This window comes from Vombatus ursinus, unplaced genomic scaffold (assembly GCF_900497805.2).
Source record: "Vombatus ursinus unplaced genomic scaffold, bare-nosed wombat genome assembly UNPS02006383.1, whole genome shotgun sequence".
NCBI classification, from domain to species: Eukaryota; Metazoa; Chordata; class Mammalia; order Diprotodontia; family Vombatidae; genus Vombatus; species Vombatus ursinus.
The window spans coordinates 1-8,396 of NW_020946161.1; the positions used below are offsets into that span (position 1 = coordinate 1).

Below are 8,396 nucleotides of genomic sequence, written 5' to 3' on the forward strand. Positions count from 1 at the left end.
TTTTCCTGAGTTTCTTTTTTTCTTCTTCCTCTTTTTCTTTTTTTTTTTAATTAAAAGAAATTTTTAAAAATTCTTTGTTACAGAGGATAGGTCTATGAGAGGTAGGAGGAGGGATACAGAGGGAAAGCTAGGTGATGTACAAACAAGAGATACCCAGGAGATGCATGATAAGAAAGGGACGTAAGCCAGTCACCTAGCAAAAGCAACAGAGATGGCCTAAGCCCTGCTCAGGTATCCTCACAAAGTTAAAAAGACTTACAATAGGAGTTCTTAATGTGTTTTCTGTGTCATCGATCCTTTTGGCAGTCTGGTGACCCCTTCTTAGAACAATGTTTTTAATTACACAAAACAAAATACGTAGGATTACAAAGAAAACCAGTTACATTGAGATAAAGATGTAATTTTTTTTCCCATCCAAGTTCACAGGCCCCCTGAAATCTATCCTGGATGCCTTGAGGGGTCTCTGACCTAGAGAGGAAGGCCTCTAGCACACCATGTGAGTCCCGTTGGCAAAATTTATGGGAAACACAGAAAAGCGCTGCACAGGATAAGAAGGTGCAGCTTTTGATTTGCAACATCTAAAAGGTGCCTGGAAGCAGAATAAGTGTCCCCAGAAGGTGACAGATCCCTCCTCAATGGAGGTGCTCAAGTAAAGAATGAATGGCCCCTCGGGAAGATGTTGTAGGGAGGGCTTCTGTTCAGGTATGAATCAGACAGTTTCACCTTGGAAGTCCCTTGCAACTCTGAGATCTGTGATAACTATCATCATGTATCATCACCACTTTCCTCCCCTTCATCATCAAACCCCAGTCACCATGGTCACCATAATGTACACCACCATCACTACCACTATTCCCACCCTAGGACATGGTGGTAAGCTCCCAGGTATCTACAGCGCTCATCCCATCACCATCATGATGCTATAAAGTCCCTTAAGTTATGACTGCCATGATGCATTTTATAGTGTCTACTTTGTCATTTCTATGACCTTTCTTAAGACTTGTACAAGCATATGATTGCTTTTTGCAATTTTATAACTACAAGTGTCATCCTTCTTCTGGGGAATGTAAATGAATTGACACTGCTTACCAGAGAACATATACACACATACACACATTCACATGCAGCTATATTAATAGTTGAAGCCTCCCCCACCCCTTGGGGATCCTTATGTTTTCTTCCCCTTCTCTATACAATCTGAGTTAACATTCATACACAGAGTCCCCAGGGAAAAAGCTATAAGCATCTCCATCAAAGGACCTTTGATCCTCACTTGAAAGAATGACCTGAGGCCATCCTCCTGGCAATAGCCAGGCAATTTTGAGGCAGAATTCCCAGGGAAGCTTCATGCCCATATTAACCAGTTAATCTTTTGTGTACCTATGTAATTATAATTGCTTCTGACCTTCTTTTGCTATAAATAAGATAAGGTCTTCTTGTCTCCCCAAATATAACTCTGCATAAGGATTGAATTCAGCCCCTCATAGTATGAGGGGTCATAAATAAAGTACTCCTGTCTCCTTTGTTAGCCACTGAGTAGATTGGGGAACATTCTGATTTCATATTCTCATCCGTCTCAACAAATTACTGTGCTCAATGATCCTAAAGTTCAGATATGGAAACAGACAGATAAAATCATGCTACCAGACATCCTACTGAATCTCCTGAAGAGGGGAGAAGAGGGGCTTGAGATGAGACTTTTCCTGTACAATAGGGGAAAAATTTAGAGAGCTGCCACACCATCCCCCCAACCTAGAAGAAGATCTGGAAAATACAGCACCCACCCTTCTCCTGTCTCTAGATTTCTGGAGGCTTCAGTTACAGGATATTATTTAATAAATTTCATTTGAATATGTAAGTCTTGTGCATGAGTTTTCTCCTTTTCACTCTCTTAATACAGATGTAGAGTTACCATATAATCACTCCTTTAGAGAAGCCTTTGCTGTCAAATGTAGGAGCTGAAATGGGTGGGAGAAACTAATCAAGTCTCCTCATTTTACAACTCCCAATACTCACACAGAGAGCCCTCATTCAAATTGCTACAGTGAATGATTCACATGACCATGGAATAACAGAATCTAGCATGAATCTCTGTGTATGCTAGTCTACTTCACCCATATTCCAAAGGCCACTTACCTGCCTCTTCCCTCTCGTTGACTTCAAAACAGGTCCAATAGTCCTTCTCTTTTATCCTCACATTCCTACGATCTAAGATCTCCATGGTGAGCTCCTGGGCTGTCATGGAAGCTGGGATCTGAAGGGAAGAGGCATAAAGAGATAAGACCCTTCTTTCCTAACCCCAGAAGACTAACCCTAAAAGTCTGAGCCATGAGGGAAAGCCTACATTCACCAGGACCCCAGCCTTTGGTCCAAGTGCCCCCCAGCAAGGTAGAATGGAAAAAAGATAGGATTTGTAGTCCAAAGTCTCAAATTCAAATTCTGCCTCAGAAATTTACTAGCTGTGTGACCTCTGTCTTAGTTTCTTCATCTGTAAAATGAGGGTGTTGGCCAACTAGATGACCTATAAAGCTCTTTCCTGCTCTAAATTATAAACCTGTCACTGTAGGAGCTCTGGATTTGACTGGGTTAGCCAGGGCCACCTTACTTCATCCTGATAGGGCCAGCCTCTCCAACTTCCCTTCAGATATCAATTATGTATGAGGCTAGGATTTGAGTTCTCTTTCTCACATCAACTTCCTGCTGATTCTGAATAAGTCATTTTACTTTTCTGAGCCTTAGTTTCCCCGTCTCCAAAATAATAATAATATTTTTGCCACCTACTGCATAGGGTAGTTGTACATTTTGAACATTAAAGAACTATAGAAATGAGAGCCATTATTGTTGCTAGCTGTGTGCCTCAGTTCCTTCACACCAAAAAAAAATGGAAATGCTCAACCTTGCACTACCACCTCACAGATCTATTCTGAGGAAAACACTTTGTAAACAGAGCTATCATTACTATGATCATCTCTTTTAACTCCATCCAGAGCCTGGTTCTATGGATAGCCTGTATTAGCTCTGAACTCTACTCACATCAGCTCCAGAAAACCTCAGTGCTGGGCTTCCTGGAAGACAGACCTAACAGAGAGGCACCATGTGTCCTGTCTGACAGGCTTGCTACAGCACCAAGGACAGCTCCACAAGCAGAAGCCAAGACTGGGCTTGGGGTTTCTGAGTCCCTGAGGCCTCACCTTAACATGCTGCTCGGTCTCCGTTGCCTTCTTTTCCAAGTATACAGTGCAGATGAAATCTCCAGCATGCTGTGGAGGGGAGAAGAGAGGGAATTAGAGAGAGTAAAAGGGTAAAAACAGGGACAGAAGCTTCACCTAGAGAACTGGTGCTCTAGCAGCTTCCTTCTACCCTCTGAAACATCTGGAGCAATAGAAGGCTGAGGACAGTATACTGGATAGGATAGAACACTGGACTTAGATTCAGGAAGAGCTAGGTTCAAATCTTGCCTAAAAGACTGGGCAAGTCCCTTAATCTCTCTGTGCCTCAGTTTCCTCATTTATAGAATAAAGGAGGTGAACTCTGTGACCTCTAGAGTTCCTCTTGCTCTAAAATCACCAAATGGAGGAATATTCCTATACCAGAAGAAACAAGGTACGTGAAGAATATAGAGAAGCATGAGAAAACTTCTATGAACTGACATAAAGTGAAGTAAGCAGAATCAGGAAAAGAATACACACTGACAATGTAAATGGGAAGGACAAATAACAACAATAACAACAGATAACATCTTTGTAAAACTATATGCTATGTGCCAGGCACTATGCTAAGCATTTTTAGAGGTATTAACTCATTTGATCCTCACAACCACCCAGCGAGGTACTATAATTAAGCTCATTTCACAGATGAAAAAACTGAGGCAGACAGCCAGTGGTTAAGTGACTTGCCCAGGGTCACACAGCCAGTAGGTGTCTGAGGATAGATTTGAATTCACATATTTCTGATCTAGGCCCACAGCTCTTTACACTACACCACATAGCTGCCCGAAACACACCAAAAACAACAACAATAAACAAACCCTGAATGCCATATAATTTAAGAGATTTTAAAAATGCATTTCCCTTCCTTCTTTGTCAAAGGGGTACTGTGGGTGTCAAACCTTACATACACTATCAGACATGCATGTAGTGCTTGTTAGTTTTGCTGAATGACTTATTTTTTTCCTCCTTTTTCTCTTATTGTTACAAGTGATAGCTTTTGGGATATAGGAGTGGGAATAGACATACACAGAGAGATAGAAACAGAGGACAGACACAGAGAGAAGGAGAGAGACAAAGGTGATATTAATAATGAAAGTCATCAATAATTTTTAGAAGAAAATGAGCATTTATTAAGTGCCTACTATGCGCTTGGTACTTTACAAATATTATCTCATTTGATCTTCATAATCTTGGGAGGCAGGTGCTATTATTATATAGTTGAGGAAACTGAGGCAGACAGAAGTGAGGAGATTTGCCAGACACAGCTAGTAAGTGTCGCAGGTCAGATTTAAATTAAGGTCTTCCTGACTCCAGGTTCAACACGCTATCTACTGTGCACCTTAAAGAAGAGGGGTATTATTATTGTTGTTATTATCACTATCATCATCATCATTATTCTCATATCCTTCATTCTAGCCAAATTGAATCATTTGCTATTTCCTGGATCAGTAGTACAAGGGTTGAAGCCCTGAGCCTGGAGTCAGGAAGACCTGAGTTCAAATCTGGCCTCAGACACTTCCCAGCTGTGGAACCCTGGGGCAAGTCACTTAACCTCTGAATGCCAGTTTTCTCAACTGTAAAATGGGGCTAATAATACATCTACCTGCCAGGGTTCTTGTGAGAATCAAATGTTTTTACATTTTCATAGCCCTTAGCACAGTGCCTGGCATATAGTAGTTGCTACATAAATGCTATCATTATTATTATTATTATTATTATTATTTATTCAGGCCTCTTATCTTCATGCATTGGCGCCTGAATAGAATCCCTCCCTCATTTCTACCTGCTGAAATCCTTTCTCTTCACAGCATGGCCCAGGTGCTAGATTCCTCCCAGCTGAAAGTCATTCTCCTGCGGCAAAACTTCCTAAAGCCCTTTCTTTTGGTTTTACACTGACCTTCCTATGTATCCCTAGCACTTAGCACAGAGCCTGGCATGTACAAAGTGCTTAACAAACTCCTGCAGACTGATTCACTGACCCTTACGCTCTTCCGTGCATCACAGCTACATCACAAGTGCACATGTCCTATTTGCCCCTCCCAAGTTCACTTAGGGCAGCACTTGAGTTATTTTTCATCCTTCTAGCTCTAAAAATCTATGATCTTCTGATCCCTAGAACCTCTCCCATATCACTCATCCCCTGAACTATCCCTCTTGGGGAGCTGCCTTCTCCTGGAAGAGGTTTATCTGGAGTTGGGAAGGTTGAGACGGCGGAGGAATTGGGAAAAGTGAAGCAGAGACATTAGTCAGCATGAGAGGAAACAGGGGCCTGGCCGTGGAGGGCAGAGGGACAGTCTAGCCGAAGTGAGGTGAGAAAAGGGGGTCTGGCCAAGGTGAACTTAAGTAGGAGGGTCTAGTGGGGGTGCATTGGGGGGCACTGGGCTGGCCAAGGGCAAAGGAATGGCAGTGTGCATCCCCAGCGTAGAGAGCAGAAGGGCATTTCTCAAAGTTGCCTGATGCCCTCCACTGCCCAACTGCTGATAAACCTCCCCCTCTCCCATCCCCTAGTAGGCACTCAGTTTGGATATGAAGGGCTGCCATGTGGGAGGGCAATCAGACTTGTCCTAGTTGGCTGCAGAAATCACAGCTAAGGCGCAATTAGGGAAAGGTGCAGAGTGGCAAGTGTAAGGCACAGAGCATCCAAATCATGAACGGCCTCCTAATAATCAAAGCTGTCCCAAAGTGGAAGGGTCTTGGCTCCCCACCCCTACAGGTTTTCATGACCACTTGGAGATGGAAAGCACACAGATGGGCTTGAGTTCAGATCCTGTGACAATGACTACTTGTGTGACCAAGGGTCCGTAACAGCCTCTGCTAAGCCCATTTCCTCCTCTGTAAAAGGAGAATAATACCTACCCTGCCCATTTCACAGTATTGTTGTGAGGAATGGATGATGTCATCCTTAGGGCAACTGTGATATTGCTGGAGGAGCAGTTCCTCTTCAAGCAGAGAGGCTGGAGTGGATGCCCTCTGGGACTCCTTTGAACTCTGAGATTATGTGACCCCTGAGGTTCTATGACATCTGGGAGCCTTCCACTCCATGCCCCTGGCCTCTCTGTGGAAACCAGACGACAGATCCCAGGCTCTGCTCTGGGCCCCCAGCATCTGTGCTCCTGAAAATGTGCCCTAACCTGCTCCCAGAACCGGACGCATGCTGCCTTCACACTGCCCAATTCCCATTCCACCTTCTGCAAAAAGCCTTTCCAGGCTGCCCACGCACACCACACCCCCAGTGCCTCCCTCTGAGATTAGTCCCCATTTACACTGTTTCTGTTTATCTTGTTCAAAGTCTTAAGTATCTTGTTAAGGTCTTCCTGATAGTTGTTTTGCATGTCGTCTCCCCACCTTACATAGGGAGTTCCTTGAGAGCAGGGACCCTGTTTTTGCCTTTCTTTGTATCACCAGCTAGGGCAGCTAAGTGGTGCAGTGGATAAAATGTTGGGCCTGAAGTCTAGAACACTCATCTTCATGAATTCAAATCTGGCCTCCAACATTTAGAAGCTGTGTGACCCTGGGCAAGTCACTTAGCCCTGCTTGCCTCAGTTTCCTCATCTGCAAAATGATCTGGAGAAGGAAATGGCAAACCACACCAGTGTCTTTGCCAGGAAAACCCCAAATGGGGCCACAAAGAGTCAGACACAACTGAAGAACTAAACAACAACACAAAAGTATCCCCAGCACATAGCCCAGTGCCTGGCACACAGGAAACGCTTAATAAATGCTTGTTAACCAAGTGAAGGAATGAAAGAAGTTGAGGAATTGAAGGGGCAGGGGAAAGGACAGGCAGGGACCAGTGGCAGCTGGCTAGAGACAGGAGGGGGTCTCCTTCCCTCATGTTTGGAGGGTTAATGAAGAAAGGGCAGGAAAGGGAGAAGGAGAGAGGCCAAAGCCAGGGAAGGATGGAACTTGGCTGGAGCTGCTGGGCTGTCTGGGCTCCCGAGGCTGCCTTACCTGTGTTCCACTGGCTGAGCCTGCCACCCTCATCTTGACAATGGCTGTAATCTCTTCTCGCTGCTTCCTCAGCTCCTCCTCATCCACCTGCAGGGAGAGGGGAGGGAACAAAGAATTGAGGGTGAAGAAGGGGACAATGCCTGTGATGGGGGTAGGAGGCTGGTCTAGCTACCCTCTCCCAAATTCCCCACCAGTCCCACAGGAAGTCACTGGATATGAGGGCTCCTCATGTGACCTTGAGAAAACCCCTTCCCTTTGTGGACCTCAATTTCCTCAATTGTGAAATTAGGAGTCTGGACTAGATTCTTTTTTTTTTTTCCAATAAACAAAAGCCTTTATGTGTGTATGATATGGGTGGAGCCAGTCTTTTGTCATAGAGTTATACAATCTCAGTTAGAAGACTAGAGTATGCCCAAGGTCCCTGCCAGAGATGACATTCTATATTCTGACTTTCTTGTAGATCACAGATTTAGAGGTAAGAGAGGCCTCAGAGGCCATCCAAGGCCCTCATTTCACAGGTGAGGAAACAGGTCACAGGGTAGAAGATACCCAGAACTTGCCCAAGGTCAGAGTTACTAAGAGGCAGAGCCAAGATTAGAACCCAGGATCTCTAACTCCAATACCCTCATTGTCTCCACTGACCCATGCGTGTTGCCTCCTCTTCTGTTCTAAGGTCTCTTTCAGCTCTGACATTTTATGTTCTATGTTCTAAGGGACAGTGAGACAACATCTAATCTGATTCCCTCTTTTTATAAAGGGGAATACCAAAGACAAAGGAAGTGATTTAATATTCAAGGTCACGCAGCAAGTTAGAGATAGAACCAGCACTAGAAAACTAGGTGTCCTGACTCCCACTCCAGGGCAATCTTCATTATACAGGGCTAGTCCCCTCCTACTCCTGGGCTTGGGACCCACTGGGACATGAGACCCAAGGCTCCCAAGTTTTTCTGTTGCTCTCATCACTCCATGAGACATACACTGAACACTCGCACATAGTGATCGATGAGGTCCTCCACTACTCGGCCAGCCTTGTAGTCCTGACCATCCGTCTGGAAAAGCGTGGGCCCAAAGACAATTGCCAAGTTGTGGGTATTCATCTGATTGGTCTCCGAGAAGCACTGTACACTATGAAGGGTAAGAATACCTTAACTCAGGATCCTCCTTCCCCTAATCTGATAAATCCCTCAAACTCCCTTCCCCTGGAATGCCCAGGGACCTCAGAAAAAGACCCCAAGA

General features: G+C 44.6%; 1 protein-coding gene across 1 annotated transcript; it reads right to left on the reverse strand.

The window, feature by feature from the left end:
• Nucleotides 1-2,110: 2,110 nt before the first annotated feature.
• On the reverse strand, nucleotides 2,111-8,281 carry LOC114033002 (arf-GAP with Rho-GAP domain, ANK repeat and PH domain-containing protein 1-like). Its single transcript, XM_027848446.1, has 4 exons — nucleotides 8,138-8,281; nucleotides 7,161-7,247; nucleotides 3,192-3,260; nucleotides 2,111-2,254 (listed from the first exon to the last, which is right to left on the reverse strand). The coding sequence occupies exons 1-4, from the start codon at nucleotides 8,255-8,257 to the stop codon at nucleotides 2,111-2,113; spliced, it is 420 nt and encodes a 139-aa protein (XP_027704247.1). The 5' UTR covers nucleotides 8,258-8,281.
• Between the last annotated feature and the right edge of the window lie 115 nt (nucleotides 8,282-8,396).

Bases quoted from the DNA above. Each gene is read 5' to 3' on its own strand.
- LOC114033002 (XM_027848446.1), bottom strand. From the start codon at position 8,257: ATGAATACCCACAACTTGGCAATTGTCTTTGGGCCCACGCTTTTCCAG. The intron at 7,248-8,137 runs GTATGTCTCATG...CTCTCCCTGCAG, and splicing joins ACTATGTGCGAGTGTTCAGT to GTGGATGAGGAGGAGCTGAG. The intron at 2,255-3,191 runs GTGAGGCCTCAG...TCTTCCCTTCAG, and splicing joins AGACCGAGCAGCATGTTAAG to ATCCCAGCTTCCATGACAGC.